General features: G+C 40.1%; 1 protein-coding gene across 4 annotated transcripts in view; it reads left to right on the top strand.

Moving 5' to 3' along the window:
- Rasgrf2 (Ras protein specific guanine nucleotide releasing factor 2) overlaps window positions 1–27,574 on the top strand; it is a 202,305-nt gene that overhangs the window by 152,607 nt on the left and 22,124 nt on the right. For all 4 annotated transcript variants that reach the window (XM_090331693.1, XM_090331691.1, XM_090331692.1 and 1 more), the window contains one exon: window positions 23,617–23,723. In XM_090331693.1, the coding sequence (XP_090187819.1) occupies window positions 23,617–23,723 (107 nt within the window). The remainder of the gene's footprint in view (window positions 1–23,616; window positions 23,724–27,574) is intronic.

Here is a 27,574-nt window from a genome sequence, read left to right as displayed (position 1 = left end):
TAATTTTAGTGCAGGGTGACAAAGAAGGATCCAACTTTAGTTTTCTGCAGGTGCTTAACCAGTTCTGCCAGCACCACTTGTTGAAGAGGCTGTCTTTCTTCCATTCTATTTTTTGGGCTCCCTTGTCAAAGAGTAGGTGACCATAGGTCTGTGGTTTAATATCTGGGTCCTAAGTTTTATTCCATTGGTCTTCAGGCCTGTTCTTGTGCCAGTACCAAGCTGTTTTGAGAATTATAGCTCTGTAATAGAGTCTAAAGTTTGGTATTGAAATTTCTCCTGCGCTGTTCTTTCTGCTAAGGAGTGTTTTTGCTATACGGGGTCTTTTATTATTCCATATGAAATTCTGGATTGTCTCTTCTATTTCTTTAAAGAATGACATTGTGATATTGATGGGTATTGCGTTGAATTTGTAGATAACTCTTGGCAAGATTGTCATTTTCACGATGTTGATTCTTCCAATCCAGGAGCATGGGAGTTTTTTTTCCATTTCCTCAGGTCTGCTTTAATTTCCTTTTTCAGGGTTTTAAAGTTTTCATCAAAAAGGTCCTTTACATTCTTAGTTAAGATAATTCCTAGGTACTTTATTTTCTTTGAGGCTATTGCAAAAGGAGTTGCTTTTCTGATTGTTGCTTCATTCATTCCTCTCACCGTTGGCATAGAGGAAGGCAGTTGATTTTTGAGGGTTAATTTTATACCCTGCTACTTTTCCAAAGTTTTGAATCAGGAGAGAGCATGTTTTTATTTTGGAAAGAGCAGATCTGGATTCTTCCTGTGGAACAGAGCAGCCTGGGCTTTTACTGTACCAAACTGAAATTGAGGGAATATACATGACATGACCACATAGCTTAAACCTACCTTATATTTCAAAGTCACTGAGCAGTCTTGCTCTTCTTCTCTTGCCTGTGGTGCTCAGAATTGAATAGACTCATTTGTTGTGCTGCTGCTTAAGAGCTGAGAGCAGTTTGATTTTAACACAACTGTTGCTTAGCAATAGGAAGGAACTTAATGGCTCCACTCTCCTCTGCAGGCTGAGAGGAGTCTCCCTGTGCAGCTATTGTCTGTCTGTAAAGCTGAATTTAAAACCGTAATTATCATTTTAAGATAGAACTGAAGCTGGCCTCTGTGACACATTACACTTAGCCTGGCATCCAAGTTGTCTGGGGCGGGGGAGAAGTTGGTCTGGCCCACTTTGAAGCCCTCTTTCACACAAGCTAAACTCTTGGAATGGTGGGGTATTTATAGTCTTAACACAATGCTGGACAGAAACTAAAAAAAAAATCCTCATTGGTAGCAAAACAGGTGGTTTGTATTACCATATTCTTACGGTGAGATTCTATGTCCAAAACCCTGCCTCCTGCAATGCTGGCTCTAGAAACTGGGCCAATGATTTTAGGGAACAAGGTGCAGAGAAGTGAGAATTCCAAACAAAATGAGTAGAAGGAGTGGGGGATGGTGGCATATCAACACACAACTTGTCTCCAGACCTTGTCTTGCTGGGTGGGCTCCCATAGATGTCAGCTGTTGAGAAATTTAAGGCCAAATGTCTAAAACCATTCATTAATTAGAAAGGATGATATCAAGCTTCAAGCATCTCTGCCCAAAATTCTTTTTCTGCTTTGTAAGCTGAATTGTGCATGTGTTTACTAGATTTTTGTTGAATCTCTCCAATTAGTTATGCTCTCCCAATATCATTTGAGGAACTATGGGAAGAGAAAACAAAATACAATGGGGATAGTGTGCTCAATGGCAAAGTGTTTGCCTACACACACACAGCTCCATTCTTAGTAGAAAAAGAAAGGAAGAAAAACATATGGAAGGAAATGGAAAGACTTGGAAAAATAATATTAAGTGAAGTAAGCCAGACTCAAAGGAATATAGGCTCAATGTTTTCCCTCATTTGTCATAATCATTAGAAACCTTGGGCCCTCCTACCAGAGGTTTACAATAGAGCAAAACCTAGATACATAAGGCCATATAGAATGACACTAAATGAAAGGACCTCCAGGATATAGAAACAAAAGCCATATAATGAGTGATTATTGTCCTTAATGTACTATGTTATCTCTCATGTCTTTTGCTGTCTGTTGGTTATCTCATATTGTTACAGTATTTCACCTTGTTATCTGATATATTGTATATATGCATATTTGGTTATATGAAATGGGATAGGGAAGGGGAAAACAAGATGAGGGGCGGGGGTGGGGGGAGGGAAATGAGAAAGGTATCAACGTATGTGAAGTAATGCACCTTCTATCTGGTGAATATAATGTAACCCTTCTATTAATTACAATAAAAATATATGAAAAAAGTAAGGAAAGAAGGCTAGAAGGAGAAAGAGAGGGAGTGAGAGAAGGTGAGAGAGAGAGAAGGTGGGAACAAGGAAGAAAGGAAGGGAGTAAAGGGAAGGAAAAAGAAAGATTGAGAGAGGATGAAAGAGAAATAAGAAAAGAAAGATCTGAAAGTCCATTTGAGGAGCTTAGATGAACAGACTTAAATACCAAATATGCAAGATATTAAATTACAGCATGCTACTTATAATCAGTATCATTATTGGCCATGTTGTTAAACTTTAGATTTGAAAACCAAGAGAAAATGTCATATTAGCAAAATAATAAGGCTTCAGTGCATAACCCTGAAAGAAAAGGTTAATATAGTTTCAAACTATTTCAAACACCGTCCCAATTAGTCAGCTTCCTCTGGCAACAGCTTTTTTTTTTTTTTAAACTTTGAAGCACTTTTATCCCTAGATCTACAAGTTTATTTTTTGTGGACACACACACTTCTGGCTTATGTAATAGTCTGCAAAAATTAGCCGGTATTACATTCAGGGCAACTTGTGTCATATTGGACTCAATTAATATTGGTATAATTTCTTCATGTGACATAATAAGAAATGATGAAAGGCTTATACTAAGGCACACTGTACTCCACTGGTTTCAAAAATCAGGAGTTATAAAACCACAGAAAGCCCAAAATAGACAAGTTGAAAGAGTAAAATTATGGCACTGTGATGGATAAATGGGTGGGTGGATGGATGGATGGATGGTGTGTGTGTGCGTGTGTGTGTATGAATATGTGTGTTCTCAGTAAATGTAACATATTGCCACACAAACCACAGATCTCCTGTTCAGATGTTATCAGATGACCAGCTGTAGAGACTGGGGCTAGATGCTTAACTTGATTACATACAACATTGCAGTAGTAATAGCACAGATGTTACCTACCTGTAATCTACCTCCTCTTTACAGATTTTTCTTTGTGCTTGCTTCTAATTTCCAAGATCCTGTACATAATTCAGAGTTAATTAAAAACCACAGAACAGCTTAGTCTGGATTAGCCGTCCTCTGATAAACAATGTCATCCTGCCACAGATTGCCCTCCTAGAGTCAGTTGTCTTAATTCCAGTGGATTGTATGTAAAACAAGCTACAATTTCCTCTGGGGTAGTCTCTGAATGTAAGCAGTCTCATCCAAGGTGAATACCTCCTGCTTCCACTTACCTGCCTTTACTGCAAGACAAAGGCTTTCAATGGATGTTGGCATTCACTTTGTCCGTTGCTAGTTTTTATAGATTTATGAAGACCTAGCCCTGTGTTGACATTAAGTGGTGGCAAAGGTATCCTTCCCAAGCCCTGGGAAGCAGAAAGAAACATAACAACTTCTGATGCTACAGGAAAAAGTGGGCTCTCCCTGTGAAATAAAAGCAGGGGCTGTATAAGTCACAAACTGGACTTCCACTCTAGTGATCTTAATGACTTATATTTTCTTTGGCAGTACTAGGCCTCTTCTAGGCCAGTGCTCTAATACTTGGTCCATACCCCGAGCTTTTTAGTTTTGTTTTGTTTCACAGTAGTTATTTTTCAGATAGGGACTCACATTTTTGCCTGGGCCAGCCTTAATGGAGAAACTCCCATTCTCCACTTCCAGTGCAACTGCAACAACCCACAATACCCTCCTCTTGGTATCTTTTGGTAAGCTGTGTCTCAGACCTCTACCCATCTGATGTTTTGAGAGACAGGTGAGCAATTAATTGTTTAATACTTCCTATCCAATGAATTCATTTACTTCAAATATGAATCTCAGTTTCTCAGTCATATTCAGCCACTTTCTGCATACAAGGAAGTTTCGAGGACTAGCTTATATTTTTGGTTTCCTTTCTGTATTCCATAATTTAGGTTTAATTTCCTAGCCAGGCTCAGGGCTCAGGGCTCAGAGCATTCCTGAGGAGAGGCTCACTTTGATATAGTAGAAGACATATTTCTTTGTTCTTTCTTAAATAAACATATGAGAGAACTATCCTGGTAAGTAAAAGAACCCTTTCAATTCACCAAACACATTTTATTTCTTTCCTTCATCATTTTAGAACTCAGCAATCATCAGTTACTTCGGGATACATCCTACATATTCAGAATTCTTTTCTTGTGGTTTAGAGACAGAAAGCTCTCATTCTTAGTCTAGTAGCCTGCCTGCCCAGTTTTTATTTTCAAACAACTTTATGGAGAGATATTTCACACATAACACAATTCACCATTTAACATGTGCACTCAGTAATATTGTCTTCCATCAATTTCCAATCTTGAGTTTTGAAAGCTGAAGGAAACTTTGGAAAGCAATTCACTCAACAATATCCTTACTGTGCCCCTGTACTACACAGTGTGTGTGTGTGTGTGTGTGTGTGTGTGTGTGTGTGTGTGTGTGTGTGTGTGTGTGTATAAGAGAGTTGAGGAAGTCCTTTCCCCTCAGGAGTTCTGCCTCTTAAGTCCTGAGGATTTGTGCTCCTGTTTTTGTTTTGTTTGTTTGTTGCATTGTGATAGGAAAGAGGCTCTCTGCCCTGTCCTCAGAATACAGCTTGCTGGCATAGGGGCTTCTTGTTCTAGGATTGCCTGGGATGGGATAGCAGTCTAGGAGATTGTCATGTAGACTGTCTTGATGAATTAAATATAGAGCATGGTAAAGAAGAAGTAACTGGAGACTATTAAATTTTGAGTCCACAGCCCAAAACAGTAAGTTAATAATGTAACCATGACCTCAGCTCACAATTAGCTAAGTGTTAAGTGTCAGTGGGAAGAGGCAAGGAAGGGAATTAGATGAGTCCATTCCATTCATACCTGAGTTTGTTTATGCTTTGTATATGGTGGCATTTTTGAAAAGGGCCTGAGGTAGATTCTTGGTTACATTTGAGTCGTAAGACCAGTCTGGGCCGAATTTCAGGTTAAGTCCAAAAGAGATTGAACTTTTGATCCATGGGGGAATTGAACTAGCAAGTTTATAACAATTATGTTTACAATTTTCTGTCTTAAAAGTGTCACAAACCTCAGTGCATGCATCTTTTGCAAATCATGTCCAGTGTCAAATACAAGGTGGTCTGCTGGCTTAGGCTGTCAAGCACTGGCTGTATTTCTCTGCAGATCAAGGAACTATCTCTGATGGTCTATTGCAAACAGCATCAAATTTCAGATTCTGTATGTTACTAGCTCTTTTGGTTTGTCATCACAGTAACAATATGTCAAAGATTTAAGAATTAATGAGGTTTATCTTTGTGATTTTTTTTGTCAGTGGTAGAACTTGAACTCTGGGCCTGGGCGCTGTCGCTGAGCACTTCAGCTCAAGGATAAGGTCTTAACCCTGGGCCTGGGCATTGTCCCTAAGCTCTTCAGCTCAAGGCTACCACCCTATCCCTTGAGCCACAGTGCTATTTCCACTGCTATTTCCAGTGGTTAACTGGCTGGCTTTGAACTGTGATCCTCAGATCCCAGCCTCCCGAGTGGCTAGGATTACCGGCTAAAGTTTTGTTTTGCTTTTTTGCTTGAACTCAGGGCCTGAGCACTGTCCTTGGGATTCTCAAGGCTAGAACTCTACCACTTGAGGCACAGCCCCCACTTGCAGCTTTTTCTATGTATGTGGTACTGAGGAATCAAACCTGGGTCTTCTTGCATGCTAGGACACTACCACAAGGCCAAACTCCTGGCCCTATGATTGTTGTTCTTAATGTACTGTGTGAAGTTATTTCTTTTCTCTTTTTTTCCCTTATGGTTAATCTCATGTAGTTACTATATCTGACTTTGTTACCTGGTATATTGTATATACATTTATTTGTTTATTTGAAATAGGGAAGGGAAGGTGGAAAACAAGATGATTGGGAGGGGTTAGGGGATGGAAAGAGGGACAAAAAAGAAGTATCAAGGTTTGAGAAGTAATGCACCCATTACCTGATGAATGTAACTATAACCCCTCTATACATTATCCTGACAATAAAATGCAATACAAAAATAGGAAAAAAGAATTAACTTTGTTTTCAGCAAAGTAGAAATGTACTCTGTAAAGGCAAATTTTTAGTATAAGTTTCAAGATGGCAAAACAAACTTAGAAATTGAATAAGATATTAATAAAAACCCATAGGTCAAAGGAGGAATCAGTACCTTGAAATGAATTAAAATGAAAACACAACATATCAAACTTTATAGAAGTCAAATAAGCAGTGTTGGTAGAACTTCAAATTCTTTATTACAAACTTCTAGAATTCAACATCTACATTAAAAAGAAAAAAATTGCCAGGCACCAGTGGCTTACACCTGTAATCCTTGCTGTGCGGGAGGCTAAGATCTAAGGATCGTGATTCAAAGCCAGCCCTGAAGACTCTCATCTCCAATTAATGACTGGAAAACTGTAAGTGGAGTTGTGATAGAGTGCTAGACTTGGACACAAAAGCTTAGGGACAATATTCAGGCCCTGAGTTCAAGCTCTATGACCAACAAAAAAAGAAAAGAAAAGAAAAGAAGATCCCAAATTAATAGTCCAAATTTCTACCTTAATACCTTAACATACTGAAAGTGGATTAAGGTCAAAATAAGCACAAGGAAAAAAATATTAGGGAGTAAATCAATTAAACAGAAAAAAATAGTAAATAAAACCAGAGAGTAGCTATCTAAAGAAAATGACAAAGTTGATGTACTAAGTTAGCTTGATTAATAAGAGAGAACATGCATGTCCTGGGTTCAATTCCTCGGTACCACATACACAGAAAAAGATGGAAGTTGTGCTCTGGCTCAAGTGGTAGAGCACTAGCCTCTAGAAAGCCCAAGGAATCCCATGACTGATGAGAGAAAGGGCGGGGGAGGGAGGGAGAGGATGTAAATTATCAAAGTCAGGTATGAAAACAAGAATTTCACAACTAACCCTATAAAAATTTAAGGAAATTATATATAAGGAAATTCTACGAATGCCTTGATGCACACAGATGCTTTATTTGAATGAACAGCTGCTGTAACTAGTGGCAGTAATAGAGTTTCAATGAGAAACTGTTCCAATCCATTCTGTGATGGGGACTGTCTGAGATTTGAAAGGAAAAAACACTAAGTAGTAGGGCTATTAGGCCAAAGATTCTAAAGAAAGTCACATACAGAAGCTTTGTCATCTCTCTTAATAGAAAGGCAAGAGATATTCTACTCGGGTATGCACATAAGACAGGGGTCAAATTGTGAGATTTGTATGAAAGTTAGAAAATTGGCTGTGGGTGAGATCAAGTTTCAGCACATTTGATCTTCTAAACGACTTGATTCTCACTAGGAATATTTAAGAGTTCAGCTTGGTTTTAAATCTTGGGGGTCAAGGCATTCTGTACTTCACAGTCAAAAAAAGAAAAAGGAAGTAAGAGGCAGTGGGGAATCCTACAACAAGAGAGATGAAATAGATAAATTTTCAGTAACATTGCAAATACTCCAAACTGATGCAAAAAGAAATTAAAAACCTGAGCTAAGCTATATAGAAATGATTTAGTTCTTAAAATTAAGACAAGATGAGGAGCAAGGGTCGGGGGAGGGTAATGGTAACCAAGACATGAGAAAGGGTATCAATATGTGTGAAATAATGCACCTTCTATCTGGTGAATAATTGCAATAAAAATATATGAAAAAATAAAAAAAATTATTCCCTGAAAGAAAATCCTAGAGGTGAACTCACAGGTTATTTCTACCAAACATCTGAAGAATAAATAGTGGCCAGTCCTTCAAAAAATCCTCCTGAAAATGGAAGAAGAAGCATTTCCCAACTCATTTTATGATACCAGCATTACCTAGATTCTAAAGGCAAAGGGCAACAGATCAGAAATCATCAATACTAGCAAACCAAATCTAGCCAGAAGCAATGCACCTACTGTCTGGGGAATGTAACTGTAACCTGTCTATACATTACCCTGACAATAAAAATTAAAGAAAATTAGAAAAAGAAAATGTTTTAATGCCAAGACCAATGAGTTTATCCCAGAAATGATGTAAATTGGAAATAAGGAAGTTTAACTCCTCCTCCTCACAAGCACAAGCTACCTCACCCAACTTTCTTCTGGGGAGACAGAGTCTTGAATGCTGTTCTGCACAAGCTGGCCTACAAGTACTTGCAATTCCTAATGATGCACTCGTGATTAGGGAAAATATAGACTCAGTCTAGCCTGAGCTACCACCTCATATCCATGAGAAAAAGTATGATAAAATTGGCAGACAATAGCGAGAATGTGGAGAAACAAGAACCCTTATGCATTGCTGGCAGGAATATAAAACAATACAGTCCCTTGGAAAAGTTTCCTACTCTTTAAAAAAGATTCAGTATAAGCTCATCATAGAATACAGCCATCCTGGCACTATGTATTTACCATGAAAAATGAAGACGTGTTCACATAAACTGCTTTTCATACATGTTTAGAATATAGTATAACGTATGTAATATTGTAAGATAAAATATGATAATTAACATTCTTTATAATAGCTCCACATTTTAGCAACCTAAATATCTATCAGCAAATGAATAGACAAACAAATGTGTTGTATTCAATATAGTATACAAATGTGATATTTTAATATATAGACCAATATTTTATGTGAAATGTCATATGTTATGAAATAGTGTTCTGCATTAAAAAGGAATGGATGGCTTATGCATGCTCCAATATAATGAACTTTAAACCATGCTGATGATTTGAAGTTGGCAGTATCTGAAAATGTTGCAGACTTAGGGAACAAATCGTCTCTGTCACATTTTCCCATCTCTTCCTTGCAACATCAAAGCAGCATCAGACAATATAAGAATGAATGCATGTCAATAAAACTTTGCTTACAAAAGCAAGGAAGCAGTAGTTTGTGGATTCCTGTGCTAAGCAAGTGTAAGGAGCCACAGGCAAAAGTCCATATACAATGTGACTTCGTTCTATGAAATGTCCAGATATACTAAATCTATAAAGATAGAAAGCAGATGTGGTTGCCTGTCTTGTGGGTAAGCACAGAGATGAACTATAAATTGGCAATAGGGATACTTTTGGGTTGATAAAATGTTTTGTACTAAGATCATATTTATAGACACAATAACTATTAATTTATAAAATAGAAATAAGTTATACTTACAATGGGTAAATATCATGGCATGTAAAGAATACGTCAATAAACTTGTGTTTTCATTTATTCTTCTTCCCTTTGTTTCGCTGTTTAGCCATGCTATGCTAATATTAATATTATTTTCATTATTATCTTTAAGGGAAAACTTTAATGATCATAGTTTCTAAGCTGAGAGAGGTACTTAGTTTTATAATGCCATTGAATATTTAATCCTTTTCCAAAGACGGAGCATGAATTAGAATCCTAAAGGAAGCTTACAATATCTATCACTACGGTGACGAAGAACCTGGAAACAAATGCTAGGTTTTGCCCATGGTTTTGGAAGTGGATAAGGAAAGAGCTTTTAATTTTGCACATACAAAAGTTCTTATTATATTCAACTTTAGATTAAAGTAGGTTAATTTATCTAATGCTTAAGGAATTATCCATGCCTTGTGTGGACCACTTTGTGCTGAGAACATTTATGTGCCATTCATCAGCTGTGATCACTACATTTATACCATGTGATCTGAGTTTTCAATGGGTGAAGGACTCAAATTCTGTCCTAGATGATTGAATAATTGTTCAGTGAATCTTACTGAAAGAAGAGATTAAGAAGCATAGACCTGCAATTGGTGTTTCTGGCACAGAGGCAAAAGCTGAAAATCGCCTTGACCGTGCTAAGCTTGTTGGTACCAACTAAAGGAGGACCCCATTATGACCAGTGCCAAAGTCTGTTCATTTTGTTTCCATCATCAGAGAGAATTTCTGATTCATCTGAAAGAAAAGTACCTCTTTCAGCACCTAGATTGATGATGTAAAATAGTTTCCAGCAAATGGCCTCACCATATAACTAGTCATTTCTTGCCCTTAGATCTGAGGGTAAGAGCCAGCTCTTATGATGAACTTCAACATTCAGTGCTTGTTACATGCACTGGCATTTGTCTGCCATCCCCAGCAACATGCGAGACACAAGTAGGAGAATCTGGGCACAAGCCATTCTAGGAAAAAAATGAGAACCTAGCTCTAAAATGACGAGTCAAACCCAGGTGCCAGAGGCTCATGTCTATAACCTGAGGTGCTGAAGATTATGAGATCTAACGATCACTTTTCACAGCCAGTTCAGACAGGGAAATATGTGACAGCAGTGGATGGGGTTTTGGTCTTTTGAGGTCTCCATAATGAAGACTTTTATAAGTAGTGTTGGAATTCATTGTCAGTGGCTTAGTCCTTTGTGAATAATCATCCATTAAAATGCCTTCATTTTATCAGTTGCTGCTTTCTTTTGAACCTATTGTAATAGTTTGGTTCTCATTCAAATAGGAACTTAGATACTCCCAGACAATGTTAACTGAGATCCCCTTTGTACTTTTTTTTTTTTATTTTGAAGTACTGGGATTTGAACCCAAGACCTCAAACTTTCTAGGCTTGTGCTCTACCACCGAGTCATACTTGTAAACCACAAATATATGTGTCTTTCTCCTATTACGCTGCTTTGCATGAATGTGGGGGAAGGGGCACATGCATGCACAGACACTAGCTAGTATCAGGGCTTGATCTCACCAGGTTTGTGTGCTTATGACTTAGACTGGAGAGTCTCCAGTCTAAGATAGGCTTCGTAAAGCTCTCACAAGCTGACTTCTGAAGACTGACTCGGGTTTGTATCTAACTTATCCAAGACTTCCCTCAGAGTTGAGAGACAAGATTCTATGCAGACTTCTTATCTTTGCTGGGATTTCCTTTTTCTTCTGCTTTTTTTTTTTCTTTCCTAGGTATGGGCAGTGATAGGAAGCTGTGAGAAGTCTGAGTGTTTAAGTAGAAAAGAATGCAGTTTTGTTAGAAGGCTTAGAGGACCTTTTGGGGCTAGTGCATCTGGAAGTGGAAAATGCTGTTTTAGTTGAGTGCCAAGACTTGGGGGCAAGGCAGCCCCTAGCTGTGAAATACACATGCTGAGAGTCTTCGGCTGATTCCTGATCACTTGGCATTGAGTACTTGCTAACTATTATGCAGAGAAGTTTGTTTCCAAGGAGTAAACTACCTAATTTCCCCACAGGAAATTACAGGAGATTAGCTACACATAGGGAAGAAGGAAGAGCTTGAGGAGCAGTTCTGAGGAAGGAACAGTGGGAATCATTTGTAAACACCAAGGGAAGTGCAGCCTCTACTTCAGGGAATCCCTGTTGGATTGACATCAAGATCACATGGCACAGTGATAACAAGATCATGTGACCTGGTAGCAGCTGGTGATCAGGAAATGGCTGTGGCCCTGCAAATAAATACTGCTCTGTGACCCATACCAGGACACTTACAACATTGCTGTAGAAGGGTGCCAGCCTCCCTGCCACCTACAATGGATGTTGTGATGGGAAAAGACTCCATCTCATTAATGGACCATAATTTGCATTCAGAGCCTGAGTTACATTTCTCTGAAAGCCCTGAGAAATGTCATTTACAGTGTTTCAGTCCCAGAGATGTCTCAGACTACTGACAGGAAAAAGCAGCTCCCAGTTTTGAAGTCCAAACATTGAATGCCACAGGCTGATTCCCACATCCTTTTATGTCATCAGTTATGGTTTTGAAAGAAAATGGTTTTTTTTCTAACCATCTTAGTTCAAATACAGATGCATCAGGCAAATGCGAAAAAATGAGCACCAAAAGTTTTCTAAAGAACTCAATACAACTCTGTTCAACCCTAAACTCACCAATTTAGAGTATCTACAAGCAAAGCATTCTTTGTGTATGTGTGTGCAGTATGTGGTCTAGCTACAAAAGCATGCAATTAGAGGGTTCCTGTAGGGTCTGAGCTAACATGCAGATGACCGTATATCAAGTCCTGTCCTTAGAATAAAGGGCCACATTTGCTTTGATCTGGAGGAAGTACAGATGTAAGGGATGCCTCAGCATGAGGTGCTGTAAGAAAACAGTGCTAGACTGGTTGGTCGATGGTATCTAGAAAGTGTTTGCTCATTTGCTAACACATGCATGGAGTGGCCAGGTGGAATCCGTGGCTGTGGCCATCTCACTTATCATTGTAAGAGGTACCTGAGAGTAGTAAGCTGTGCAGACATTCTGCTACATCATGACCTTATCATGAGGATTCTACAAGTTGATAGGTACAAAGGACTACATAGTAACAATCATGTTTGAACTGTAATCCTAGCTACTCAGGAGGCCAAGTTCTGAGGATCCTGGTTTGAAGCCAGCCCAGGTAGAAAAGTCCAGTAAACTACTCAGAAAACTGGTGTTGTGGCTCAAGTGGTAGAGCACCATCCTTGAGCAAAAAGAGTTTCTGGGACAGTGCCCACGCCCCCTGAGCTCAAGCTCCAGGACCAACAATGTGTGTGTATGTGTGTGTGTGTGTGTGTGTGTGTGTGTGTGTGTGTGCGCATATGTGTGTGTATGTGTTCGTATAATTTGAAAGAAGAGCAAAAATCCCTCCTTTTCTTTCTCATTTCTTTATGACTAGGCATTTTCTGAGCAATATGCATGTTCTCTCCACATATTTGACATAGACTTCTTGTCTAAGGGACCATTTTATTTCTGACAAGTTATTTATCTAACCAAAATAACACATCCACTGTGGTTCCTAAAGTTTATGCACTTAACATTGGCCAAAATTTGGGGAAAAACAAAATCAGAATCACTATGGTTTACAAATGATGAAGTTTAGGAAATAATATGGCTCATTAGTATTTATATTAACCACTTGGTTTGCCAGAAAAAAAATTACACAAGTATCTGGTAGACTGTTGAATCATTTCAGATGCTTGAATCATAATTTGGGAAGTTAAACAGAAAATAATTTCAGAATGTGTGGTTTTCAGAATGTGCTATGTAGTCTAGTGAATAGTGTTGAGATACAGATATAAATATAAATAATATAAATGTAATATAATACAAATTTAGGTAATGAAATTCTCCGGAGTTTCTGGTACCTACTGCCAGCTACATACCAAGGAACAAGTATTGATTTCCAACAGTGAACAGATTCTAGAAGGAAGAATGGTGAAATGTTTAGTGATCTGTTGAAAGTTTTTACTGCGCAACACTGAATAGTCATTTTCCATCGAAAGGATACAAACAGGCTTTGTAACACTCAGTGGAACACGGAATCGAGGTGGGGCCAATCCCCGTCAGCTGGGGGCAGGGTGTCTTAAGGATAGACTGCTGTGACCTTTCCCTTGTATGAAGGGCGTATGCCTGGGGCTGAGTCCTCAGATGCTAAACAGAAAGGACTTTACAATACCTCAAGTCCTGTGGTTGCGGACCCTGGGGAAGATGGGAGGGTTGGAGAAGTGTGGTAAATTCCAAAGCAGGGAGGTTCAGAAACTTCCCAATTCAGGAAATACCAGGATCTCCTAATAAATGGAACCAGTCTGTGTTAATATATGTGTCCACATTAGGTGAATAAAAAATTTTTAGGTGTTACAAATAAAAATATAGTTGGGCACACTGACTGAGTGCCTACTGAGTGTATAAGGTACTTTATAAGAAGAGAAATATAAATGTAAGCCCATATTCTAGGCCCTGAATGTTGGATCTTAAAGCCAGGCCTGGTGTTTTCTAACACTTGATCTATAATAATTTAATAAGCCTCTCCCATCTTGTAATCTGTATCAATCAGTATGAGAAAATAATCTTTTAGAAGATTTCTTAAGAACATTTCCAGGAATTCCCAGTGCTCTTTTTGCTTTTTCTGCCTGGGCTGCTGTGTTCTTTTGGGATAGATGTTATATTCTAACTATGTGCACGGCCCCATCCACTGGTATTAGATGTCTCTACCGCCACTGCTGCTGCTCTTGCTGTCTAGGCCAGGGTCTCTGCATGCTCCTGTCAAGCTGAGTCTGTTCCTGGACACCCCTAGGGGTGAAATAGGTCTGTGCTTACTTTCCCAGGACAAGTGGCTTATGGCTCCTTTGAACTTTGGGCCTTACCAAGGAACAAGTTCAGACTCTGTGTTAGTGGCTTTGAACCCCAAAGTTAGACAGAGTTTGGGTCTAGATTCACTCACGGGCCTTGTGTAAATTTGTGGGCACAATCATTTACATGAAATTGGTATGGCCTGACTTTACTAAGAAGTACCAGTGTCAAAGCACCAGTGAATCACTAGGGCAAAGATGCACCTTGCTTCTTCCTTCAAAAGTGCTGTCTCCTTCTAAATACTCTAACAGTACATAAGATAAGAAATAAACAACCACCACCACCAACAACAAGTTGTTGAGAGGAAGCCTTTGCAAACAGTGGGAAGAGATTTGTGGAGACTGAAGAACTAGAGCAAGGACAGGTGAAGTGATGATGATGAAAATATTTGATGATAAAAGAAAGGCCATAGATGTTTGCCAAGAATTCTCAGCTCTGTTTGAGGAGACACGTAAAGAAGGGGCCCCCCACAGACATCTTTCTTGTATGACTCAAGAGGAGACTCCTGACTCAAGAAATGCCAAGATTTTCCAATAAATTGAACCAGTTTGTGAAGAAAGGGAGGTTAGTGTGTCTTCATGTCTCCCCCTGGAGGTGACTTCAGTCATCTAGTCAGAGGTGGTGAGGTCTGTTGTGGATGTTCCTAGAGAGACAGAGTTAAAGCATCACCACATTAAGGTACCGGATGAGTTCAGTAGATAAGTAATGGATTCAAAGATGTAGGTATAAGGAGTCCATATCTTAACGTCCCAGCAGAATTTCCCATTTTTATTAAAAGATTTTATTAACATTGATTTTTTTTTACATAGAAAATTCCGATTTTTGAAGCGAGCAAACCGGTTTCCATATCATATACCCAATACCCTTTCATCTTGGGCCTGCCTGGTGGCATACAAGATGGAGTTGTTGTTCCTGATCCAAAGCAGCCTAAGGTGAAGATAAAGTATCATTTTTCATAAAGACACAAGAAAGTGTCAAAACTAAAGACGGATAAAACTTAGAATCAGTTGTTGATTGTTGTTAAATTAATTGACTTAAGTAAGTAGAATCATACAACAAGCTGTGTGAAATCTGGGATTATTTCAGTGTACATTCCAGTACAGTCAGAAGGTGCTGATTTTTCTCCCTTGGGGCTTTCTGTAAGTTTCAAAGCAGGGAAGAGAATTTTTAATGAGAGAACATGAGAGCATGCCTTCATTCTGACCTGCACCCACCTTCAGGGTACCTGATTGCCGGGAAAGTTCTAATGGATGAGCCAGACACATGTAGGGAGGCCCAGACTATAACTGAACATCAATAGTGTCAGATGGACTTGGTATTCAGAGTAGATCTAGCTTCTGAAAAGACTTCCAGTGTTATTCTGCGTAGATTTATTTTATGACTTCAGCTCTCAAATAGATGTCGTTTGCATGGTTAGATCATTCTATGTCCTGGAAGGCTCTCTTCTTCTGAGAACTCTGTGTCTTTCTCTAGGTTTGACCAGTGCTCCTGTCTCATGCCCCTCACTGAAAACAGAGCTTACCTTATAAGAATGATCTGTGTTTCACTCTATTTATCTGCCCCCACACTTGATCCATCCTTTGCTCTTCCCACGATTTTGGAAGAACTGTCCCTGAACTGCTTCCAGGTCAACCCTTTTCCTTCTTGCCTCCTCAGGAGCTGCTCTCCTAGGGTTACCTTTTCTCACACCATGTCTATCTCTCCCTTTGCTCAGCTATGCCTACTAACACATAAGCATATCTTAATACGATCATTTTAGCAGAGTCTACTCAATCTCTCTACTTATTCAAATCAAGGATGTCTTAAAATGGTTGTCCATACCAAAGCTTCTGGCTCATCACTTCCTTTTTTTTTCTTATCCTGTGTTCTTAACTTGCACATGTCCATTGTCACAATGGCTGATTCAGGTCAGGAATGGTCAAAGCCAAAGACCTTGTTTTTCAGCCTCACATTATGTTCAACAGGACTCATAACCTCCTTGGGAAAAATTCCTCTTGACATCCACAAGACCACCGGTACTGGGTTTTCCTTTCTTCTTTCCCTCCTCCTCTTTGTCTCCTAGTTGGCTCCTCCTTGGCTTGATCTCCACAGGGCCTTGTCAGCCTTTTCCCTGATCTACACTCTTTTACCCAAGCAAGCTCATCCAGTCTTAAGATTTAAAAAAAAAACAATTTTTTTTGCCAGTCCTGGGCTTGGGCTCAGGGCCTGAGCACTGTCCTTGGACTTTCTCAAGGCTAGCACTCTACCACTTGAGCTTCAGCACCACTTCTGGCTTTTTTTCTATGTATGTGGTACCGAGGAATCGAACCCGGGTCTTCACACATGCTAGGCAAGCACTCTACCACTAGGCCAAACTCCTGGCCCCCCCCAAAAAAATTTTAAATGCATACTGTGAAATTTACATTTCCAGTCTTGAACGTGACTATTTAAGCTTCAAAACATTATATCAAAGAGTACATTAACATTTCCACTTAGATAAAGTGTCTCAAAGCAGACTGGATCTTTCCCCAAAATCTACCCTTGCTCCATTTCAGAAAATGACATCATCTTCTAACCAGTAACTCAGTTCCTAGAAATGGAATCATTCTGGACTCCTTTATTTTCTCTAGACTTATATTAGTTTCTCAGGGCTACAATACCAAAATGCAGAATGAAGCTTCTGTAAGCAGCTAATTGGTCATTGGTGTTCTAGGATTTGGAGAGATTTTTCTAAGGAAGGAACGCATGAGTTGGGAATGAACAAAAAGGAAATAGTTATGAGAAGATCTGAGAAAGAATGTTTCAAGCAGAAGTAAAGGAATAGAAAGGCTGTATAGTCCAGCATGACCATGGGACATGAATGATCACAGAGTATCCACCTCACATATTTGACAGTGAGGTGAACAAATGATACATTGAGTTCTATACCAGTGAGGGAAAACTGAGGGACTCCGATGCTCTTCTCTCGGGTATCAATTCTTTCAGATACGAAATAGAAGCTAGTCACTCTGTAGAAAGGATAAGGTCATTTTTGTGTGTATTCTGGGTCCTATAGGTCCTGTGTTCAGAGCTTTCAGCATGGCCTGGCAGCAAACCTATCACATAACAGACAGTTCCTACATTGGAAGCAGCCTGGAACCCACAAGCTCAGTGTTGGCTCTGCAGTGGTTCTCAGCCACTGGGTGTTTCTCCAGGGAGAATGGGGGCAGCAACCATTAGTCCTTTCGCTCCCTGCGATCCTAATGCTGCCTTCATTTATCAGCTGGCTTGTGTTGAAGCCCCTCACATTTCCAACTACTGCTTGAGCTGGACATTCCAGGAATCCTCGGGTTGTGTTTGTCCTTGTTTTTACACACACACACACACACACACCTAGTTGCAGTCTGCGTGTAAGGAGCAACTTTAATCTGAGCTCTCTACTAGCACAGGGTAGGTTCTTAGTCTGAAATGACTCTTTTTTGTTTGTTTGTTTGTTTGTTTTGTTTTGTTTTTGTTTTGTTTTTTTCTTTTTTTCCAGTCCTGGGCTTGGGCTCAGGGCCTGAGCACTGTCCTTAGGCTTTCTCAAGGCTGGAGTTCTACCACCTGAGCCTCAGCACCACTGCTGGCTTTTTGCTATGTATGTGGGGTACCGAGGAATCGAACCCGGGTCTTCGTGCATGCTGGGCAAGCACTCCACCACTAGGCCAGGCCCCCGGGCCTGAAATGACTCTTATGCAGTAGAAGAGCTCTTACTAGAAAAGGGGGGCCACAGACCTCTAGACTTGGCTCAAGAATAGTTTGGTAGGGGCCAGGAGTTTGGCCTAGTGGTTAAAGTGCTTGCCTAGCATGCATGAAGACCCGGGTTCGATTCCTCGGTACCATATACATAGAAAAAAGCCGGAAGTGGTGCTGAGGCTCAAGTGGTAGAGCTCTAGCCTTGAGAAAGTCCAAGGACAGTGCTCAGGCCCTGAGCTCAAGCCCAGGACTGGCAAAAAAAAAAAAAAAAAAAAAAAAAAGAATAGTTTGGTAGCCTTGAGCTGGAGAGCTCAGAGACAGTGCCCAGGCTGAGTTCAAGCCCCATGACCCACAAAAATCAATCAATCAGTCAATCCCAGGCCCAAACCCAGTAGGAAGAATTTAAAAACTGAAAGTAAAGAATGACTTACACAAGGTGAAAAGAGATAAGCAAACAACAAACCCACTCTGCCGCGTTTTTCCTAGCTCCAATGATGTATTGCTAATCTAGAGGCTGACCCTTCACACTGTCAGCCATGTCTGTTGAGTGGCAGCACACCAGTCATTACAGCTGTCGATTCACAGAAGGCAGGTGGTTAGACAAAAGGATATGCTTACAATCTCAACTGCTCAGGAGAAAGAGAGGGTTGTAGTTTGAAGCCAAAACACTAATGAGACCAAGCACTGAAAATGACCCTTCACAAAGGAACGAAAGAGCTTGATCATCTAATCTCTATGATTTCCACATATCCTTATAATTGGCAGATCACCAGAAGTGTATGTACAGGCCACTGGACTATGGGAATAAATGGGTAAAACCAGTTGCGGGTTGGACACATGTTCTGTTACTGAATGGACAGGACAACATTTTACTTTACAGGCATGATTTAATTGTTTGTGGCAACACTGTTCTCATCTCATACATGAAGAAAAGTGAGGTAATTTGCCCTCCTGACATGACATCAAGGGTGAGGGATGAAGTGGAAACTGTGTCTTTGGAGCCTTGCATCTCTGACTCTTAGGGATTCGCTTAGCACTTGAGAGTCCAGACCTGCCTATGGTTGATCCTTTTAGCCTTTTACTCAGACATCCTCCTCTTCCTATTTACCCTCCCATCCCCTACCACCCAGTACTAGGTGCTTTCCCTTTTGAGCTAAGTCCTCAGCTCTTTTTGTTTCAGGATTTCTCCAGGGCCCTGTCTTAGTCTGAACTCCCTGTGCTTCCCATAAGCCTGAAGTACTATGCCTGGCTTACTTGCTGAGATGAGATCTCACTAACTTGTAGTCCAGGCTTTCTTCAAACTATGTTTCTCCCAATCTCTCTGCTGGGTTGCAGGCAGAATCTGTTAGACCCAGCATTCCTCCAATCATCCTTACAACTAAATATGGGATTGTTGCCTACTGATGGAAGCGAGTACTGGAAAGACCATTTAAGTGCTTAGTTGATTTCCAAGGGAGTTTTGTTGATGGTGGTGGTAATGGGTCTTGAACTCAGAGCCCTGGCAATGCTGTCCCTGAGTTTCCTGCTCAAGGCTAGCACTCTGTCATTTTGAGACACAGCTCCATTTCTGATTTCCTGGTGGTTAATTAAAGAGTCTCATAGACTTTCCTGTCTAGCCTAGATTTGGACCACAGTCCTCAAATTTCAGCCTCCTGAGCAGTTAGGATTACAAGCATGAGCCACCAGTAGCCAGATTCCAAGGGATCTTAAAGTCCTATAACTAACAGATATAATGAGCTCTGAGCAGCTCATCACAAGCTGTGCCAAGCTGTGATCTAAACAACAAAACCCATAGAGGCAGTTGTGAGAAGCAACCAAGAGTATGACTACATCCTAACTTAAATAGTAAAGAGATTGAAATCTAAATTTGTGAAAGTTTTAAGAGGGCTACAATTCATACATGAGTACAGAGCAATAGAAAGTCCCTTCTATTTGTTTACCTGTCTTTCTGAATAAACACATGCACAGCAGGACCAGTGAAAGTAGATGCTTTTTCTATCTGAAAAGCTAGCAGCTCTCCTGCCAGGCATTTCCCACTTCACATTCCCTGTTGGTCTCCATTTTCCTTTTCCTATCTGGCGCCTACCTCTCCCCCTTCTCACTGTTTTCACTTTTTATACGTGGATATATGTGGAGACAGCTCTGCCTCATCCACTTCAGTGTTTCAAGAACTTTTAGCCTTGTCCTTCAGCAAAAAATTCTGTCTTCTTATTCATCTACTCTCATTGCCGTTGCCTCTCCTGTACTTTGATGAATCTTCCTTGCAACATTTTCCATTTCCTGTCTCCTTCATTTTTATTTCCATGAAAGATAACACAGATATTCTCATGGTTTTTGAATGTGTATATCTAGTCTAGGTATGATTTTTATTTTATTTTCCTGCTGGGAATTCACTGATTCCTGAACCTGAAGATCCATGCATTCCATCAGGTCCTAAAACTCTTTCCCTATCTGGCTCCTTTGTTTCATGTTTCCTTAGAAAAAAGTCCTTTGGAAATCTTACATATTAAACTTTCTAAGACTTTCCTCTTTATTTTTGTAATATAGAGAGTAAAGTATCTTTTTCTCTTCTTTGTTGTTTCTCATCCCTTTAGTTCTCTGTACTTTATTTAGGGGTAATTTTCTCAGACCCATTTTTTTTTTGCCAGTTGTGGGGCTTGAACTCAGGGCCTGAGCACTGTCCTTGGACTTTTCTCAAGGCTAGAGCTCTACCACTGGAGCCATAGCACCACTTCTAGCTTTTTTTCTATGTATGTGGTACCAAGGAATCGAACCTGGGTCTTAGTGCATGCTAGGCAAGCACGCTACCACTAGGTCAAACTCCCGGCCCCTCTCAGACCCATTTTTTTTTTAATTAAAGAATTTATTAACGTTGATTTTTACATCATATTTTAAATGACAAGTTTAACAAACAAGTGTTCAAGAAGGGAATCTCTATTTACAATCACTGGGACTTAATATTTAGAACTTAATCAAAACTAGGCTAAGGGTTTGTATGTCATAGAAACATATTAATTTATGAAATAAAACATTATGTCTATAGAGTCATAGGTTTTTATGTCTATATGGTTATGTTTATATTTCCATTACCATGTCCATAGCTTTGGGTATGCAGTTATTGAGTCCTTGCTCTTGTACTCTTTGGATTTAATAGCCACATAAAAAGGAATACCATGCGCCTTTTGATCCTTAGGTCTTGACTTGTCTCACTCAACATGATTCACTTTAAATTCATCCACTTCCCTGCGAATGCCATTATTTTATCTTGTCTGTTGGCTATGTAGAATTCCATTGTGTATATATACCACATTTTCTGTATCCATTCATCTGCAGTAGGGCATCTGGATTGTTTCTATCACCTGGCTATTGTGAATAGTGCAGAAATGAACATAGCTGAGCAGGTGTCCTTATAATATCTTGGGTCATGATGTTTAGGGTAGATGCCCAGAAGTGGTATGGCAGGATCATAGGAAAAGTCTATTTTCAGTTCTTTAAGAAACCTCCACACTGCTTTCCAGAGTAGCTGAACTAGTCTGCATTTCAGACCCATTTTTGAGCCATGTTTTCTGTTGACTATTTAGCTAGGTTGAGTTGGGTCTATGTTTACTTACCTGTTGGATCTTGAATTTCACCTTTAAATCTTTTAAGAATAATTCTGGTTTTGTTCTCTTCTCTGATAATAATAAAAAGTAGTTGCATGTACTTCTTAAACAAATGTCTGAAGTGTTTTTAATTCTTTTGTACTGGTTGCAGTTACCACTGCTGTATTTTTAGTCTTTGTAAGCATCCTAATTTTAGGATTTTTAAACCGGAGATTTTTCTTTAGTAATTGCAATATTTGAAGATGTGGATGGAGTAGAGGCACAGCCTGGGCGGTAGTAGCTTCCTAATTGCTGTGTTTACTGATCCTTGCTCATAGTGAATGTTTTGGGTATCTTAAAATTGGAATTATGAGGTTTTCTTTAAGGTCTTTGTTCATGTTAGTACAGGCTATGATTGAAGCAGAACATGCTTCCCTGCGCTCATTGCTGGCCTGGTCATCTTTGTTTTAGCCTCTCCTCTAGGTGGGCGGTGCATACCATAGTGATTCAGTCTGATCTTCAGTCCTATACAAGGTGGGCATACAGTTACTAGTTTTCAGGGTAATTTTTTCACAACCCTTAATGTGATATGGGCTGAGGCAACTTTAATTTTTTCTCTCAGGAATAAGTGCGCTGAAGACTGACCCCAGAGCCTTGTGTCTGACAAGTTTTTCAAATTATCTCCTTTGTATATAAGGTTTTTCTCCTCTTGTACTCCATTCTTTCATAGTGGGTGAGCTTTAAAGTGTTCTAGTTTTAGATAGGAGTCTCTGTTCCCATCATGCCACTTGCTGTTTTTGAAGCCCTGCAGCTTTGTCTCTAACCACATGATTATGATCATCTCAGTCTCACAAGACTATGTCTGGTGAGTTTCCCTCCCTCCCCATTTGTGGCCAGCACCCCCTATTCAAAGATTTGCTTCTGGTTTCCCAATCACCCTGTGTGTTTGACCCTGCAGAATTCCTTACTCTCTTGTGTACTCAGCTAAATATTTAAAATAACATTTGGTATGTTTTACTCAGAATTCCAAGCTTTCAGTAAAATAAATGCAATGTATTTGATCTGCCAAGGGCATATCATCACTATCTTGACAGAATGTAAATGTCTACAGTGGGTGAAAGATGCCTGTCTACATTTAAAGGGAAGGAGGGCTTCTGCCCTTTCTATGCTTATAGATTTCTTTTGTATAACTCACTCAGAAGTTTTGAGGATTGCTCTTTTAGCCATTTACTCAATCATTCTTGCATTCACATTTCATTCAATAAATATTTAGCAATTTTCTTCTATCCAGATATTCACATATGGTGTATGACATCTACAGTATTCCTACCTTCAGGGAAGACTAAAATATTGATAAAATATTGATTTAATTTCCTAGAGCGGCAGTGGTGATTGGAGCTCAGGCAGTCTTGAGTGTTTATCATTTAACTGACAAATAATCATGTGCATTCGGTTTTTATGGGGTACAATACAATACTTTTTCATCATGTAGGGACTTAAAGTCTTCAACAGATCATTCACCACACAAACTTACTACATTTTTTGTGTTGCAAACATGTCTACACCTTTAGCAGTAGTGGAATACACATTCCTAAAACATTAGGCTATACTACCTGCCAGTATATCAATGCACAATTTGGTATTTATATGGTCCATGGGCTACTCCACCTATTAATATAAAAATGCTAATAGTTATATAACCTATTTGAGGCAAAAGTATATATTAATGCTGGCCAAAATATTCAGTTAAAATTCCTTCTTGGCTTTGTATCATAGAATAAGACAGGCGTAAGTGGAAGTGTCATTAGAGCAGCATTAGCTTTCATTAGTGGCCTTTAATAAATATGTGCACATTATGAATGTAATTGCACCTGGAAGGATGGCATGGACTTGCAGTGAGAATATAATAAGTAAGCAGAATTCACCAGGCTGAAGCATCTTGCACCTCTCTGCCAAGATGTACCATTTGTGAGTTTCATTAACCAATATCCTAAAATAAGTGACCTTTTCCAGTTCCCTAGAGATTGGCTTCAACTATAATATGTTCTTCCTTTTCCTTCTCAGGATTTAACAACACAGAGAGAACATGCGACAAAGAGTTTATCATCCGGAGAACAGCCACCAACCGAGTCCTGAATGTTCTCCGTCACTGGGTCTCAAAGCATGCACAGGTAATTCAGGGCCTTCCATAATTATTTTCAGAGATTTGATGTATAACTTGCTAATGTAAACCATCTCTTGATTCTTTTCAGCTAGATATTGAATTGGTAGCTAGGAAGGGAAGAACAGGGCAGACATAAAGGTCAAAGCATCTACACATGTCACTAACACCTGCTGTTTTCCATGACATGCCATTACTTGACATGTCGTGGTGAACCAAGACTACTCTCCTCCCTCATCTTCCAGGAAGCACCACCTTCCATGCTGCAGTGATAGCAGAGTCACTCTACTGTCCCCCACTTGGGACTACTTTTTCCACAGTCCTCTCTGTAAGTGAGGTTGTGCTGCAGAGGACCCCACCTGTAGTGGCAGCCTTATCTTTACAGATGAACGTCACGGCATTTTCTAGGAGGTAAACACTAGTTGAGGCCCAAAGATAACCTAGCATCTGGTCTGAAAAGTGTTTTCTAGATCTGATTTAGGAGATCTTTTGGCTCATCCCTTTGGTTGTTTGGGTTCCTAGTACTCTATTTTTAAATAAATCACACCAACAGGCCACCCTCTACTTTCAGTGCAAGTTTGTAGAGGGTACAACATTTTGCAAAACAAACTCCTTTTTGTCTTATTGGTGCTGAGCAGGCATTCCTTACCCACTGACAGGTCCTCCTGAATGCTAGAACCTTGCATCAAAAGTTGAGGAGAGAGTAAGTTTCCTGGGATTTCAACCCCTGTTTCTCATGTGGTACTAGAGTATCATTTCTTCTCTTGAAGCTTTCTATAGCTTTCTTCATTTCATAAGAAGGCTGAAATCATTTTTTTGCCCTCTCTCCCTCTTTTTCTTCCTTCTTGTCTTCCTTCCTTCCTACCTGCCTGCCTGCTTACCTTCCTGCTTTTCCTTCTCCTGATTCTAAAAATCCTCTTCTGCTAAAACATTCTGACCTACTTTCTCCCTGTTCATTTTTCTTCTACACTTCTCCTTTGATATGTTGCAGAAGCCTTAGGTCCTGGCGAGTTTCCCCCCAGGTGTCTGCAGATGCAGAAACACTAACCTGCCCTCTTGTCCCCTCTGGGTGTTAGTTTCCTCTTCTGAAAATGGGAACAACTATCTCTGCTTTACTTTCCCCAAGGAAGTGCTGAAAATTCAAGGCTATGTTTATTCAGTATCAAGTCCATGATTGCGACCGGGGAGGGGGGGGTGGGGGTGAAGGATGGAAGGGGGAAGGGCTGGTCTTCCATTTCCTGGCAGCAAGGCTATGCATCACACCTTGAGGACATGTTCATCCCATGCATCTTTGTATTTCCTCTCTTCCTGCTAGTAATACTGGCCACTCAACAGATGCCTGGTAAATAGTTCTCAAGTAATGTTACTATTGTTCATTCTCTAAATCTTTAGCTTTCAAAGTCAGCCAAGGCATAGACTGTAACTACTAATAGACCGAAAGCAGGGCTGTGTGTATTGGTCCAGAAAAGAGCTTTGAAAGCTACAGCAAACAGATAGGAGAGGTGGTGGACAGAGAAAGGAGCATCCTGTGCAGACTTCAGGCTTGGAATGGGCCAGGCAATAGCACAGTCACACATCTTATTTGGATTGAAGTGAAATATTGATTACTACACTAGCATGAACAGTCTGATTATTGAAGTGAGACCACTTTTGTAGCTAAAAGGAATGAAGAAGTTGGAAGAAGAACTAGAAAGTCAGTGTGTGCATGAGAAAGGGTGGCATACAGAGCACCTTAATGCAACTGGCAAAAAGGAGCAAAGCTGCTTGGTGATTACGTTGTTGTTTATAATACAGGACACAAATGTGCTCTCAGGAGCACCATTTCATACACTATCAAAATATGTCAGCTACTAGATTTCTTTAGTCTTCTCGCATTCATTTTATGGTGAACAGACATACACAGTTGGCTGATAATGAAGGACTTCTGAGTTCATATTTGAATCTTTTTATATGTTTTAATGGAGGTATCACATACTTCATATAAAGGCACTGACCTGTGTAGTCTCCTATGAGACTAGCATCAGGTCAAGACATAGATTACATTTGGTATCCGAGAGTTCCCTCTTACCCAGTCAGTGCCTTTCTCTCTTAGCAGTGCCCCGTTTTCTATTATAGTTACTATTGACAAATATATATATATATGTATATTTACATGTTCAGAATAAAAACACTACATCTGCCAATTATTTTATCCATCTTGTTATTTGGTTTTCTGTATTTCTGATGCTTTCCATATATAGACACTCTTTTTCCATTAGACTCAGGCTTTGTCTATACTTTATTCTACACACATGGGCATATGCATGAATGCACACACAGAGTGTTTATCAGTTTTTTGCTAAAATACATATTTTCTAACAGTATAAGACAAAAACTAGTGACTCTCACAGTCCTGAGCCCGCACTATAGACATCTCTAACAACGGAGATCAAAACCTGTACATCTGAAAAGTCCCATTGGGAGGTGTGTGTGTGTGTGTGTGTGTGTGTGTGTGTGTGTGAGAGAGAGAGAGAGAGAGAGAGAGAGAGAGAGAGAGAGAGAGAGAGAGAGAGAGAGCAAGGATCCCTGGACTGGAGGAAGTATATGACTGTGAGGAAGCTGAAGGGAAAGTGGTGGAGTGTGTGGAGAGAAGAGTAATCGAAATCCCTACTCTGGCCAGGCGCAGTGGCTCACACCTGGAATCCTAGCTACTCAGGAGGCTGAGATCTGAGGATCAAGGTTCAAAGCCAGCTTAGGCACAAAAGGACCTGAGACTCTTATCTCCAATGAACCTCTAGAAAACTGGAAATGGGGCTTGGTTCTAGGGTAGGGTGATAGCCTTGAGTTGAAGAGCCCAGAGACAATGCCCAGGCCTGGGGGTAGGGCGTTAGCCTTGAGTTGAAGGGCACAGGGCAGCCCCCAGGCCCACAGTTCAAGCCCCATGACCCACAAAAAAAGAAAGAAAGAAAGAAAGAAAGAAAGAAAGAAAGAAAGAAAGAAAGAAAGAAAGAAAGAAAGAAAGAAAGAAAAAGAAATTCCTACTCTGGCATTTAATGACAAAGAGGCTGAGCAAATAGCCCAGCTCCTGCAAGCCTTCACTCCATCTGTTAAAAGGGGGATAGCATGCCCGTCATCCCAACTATTTGGGAGGCTGAGACTGGGATAACCACAGCTCCAGGACAGCTTTGACATCAAACAAAGTTCAGAAGATCCCACCACAACAGAAAAAGAGTTGCACAGTGGTGTATGCCTGTCAACCTAGCGACAGAGCGACGCCCAATTGGAAAGGTTTCAGCCTAGGCAAAAATTAAAACTTGCCTCATAAACACCAAGCCCTGAATCAAACCCCAATATCATCCCAAAACAAAAGGAAATGAGGTGCAGTTGAGAAGAGATAGAATTGCATGTTGAGAAGCTGTGACAGATGGAAGCCCAAAGGGATGCAGATGGCTGTTCTTGGTGGACACAGCCCCCATAAAGGTTCTATTTAGTCCAAACTCAGATTTTTTTTTTTACTTCTGTCTGATCAGTGAGCCAGTGATGCTCAGAGGGCTTCAGTGAGCACGCCCAGTTGAATTTGGAGAGATAATAGGTATGGCATTTTTTTAAATCCATAGTCTGCAGGCCAGCAATCCTAGGTACATATAGTTAATCAGTCCTCTGACAGGCAGTTGTCATGGCTGAACAACTGAATTTAAGTGGTTTGATGAAAAGTGGGTGACTAATGTCATCATATGAGCAGCTAGGTCTAAAACTACCCCGAAGTCCACCAGGAAACTAGAGCCAGAGCTCAGAACTGAGGTCTCCTTTCTCTACACACTGCCTAACAGGTGGGTCCCACCAAAGCTCCTGTGAGAGACTGGGAAGAGGACACAACTTTGT

This window comes from Megascapheus bottae, chromosome 4 (genome assembly GCF_031878675.1).
Source record: "Megascapheus bottae isolate mThoBot1 chromosome 4, mThoBot2.hap1, whole genome shotgun sequence".
NCBI classification, from domain to species: Eukaryota; Metazoa; Chordata; class Mammalia; order Rodentia; family Geomyidae; genus Megascapheus; species Megascapheus bottae.
The sequence above is the reverse complement of the archived record's forward strand: the minus strand, read 5'-3'. Positions and strand labels throughout refer to the sequence as shown.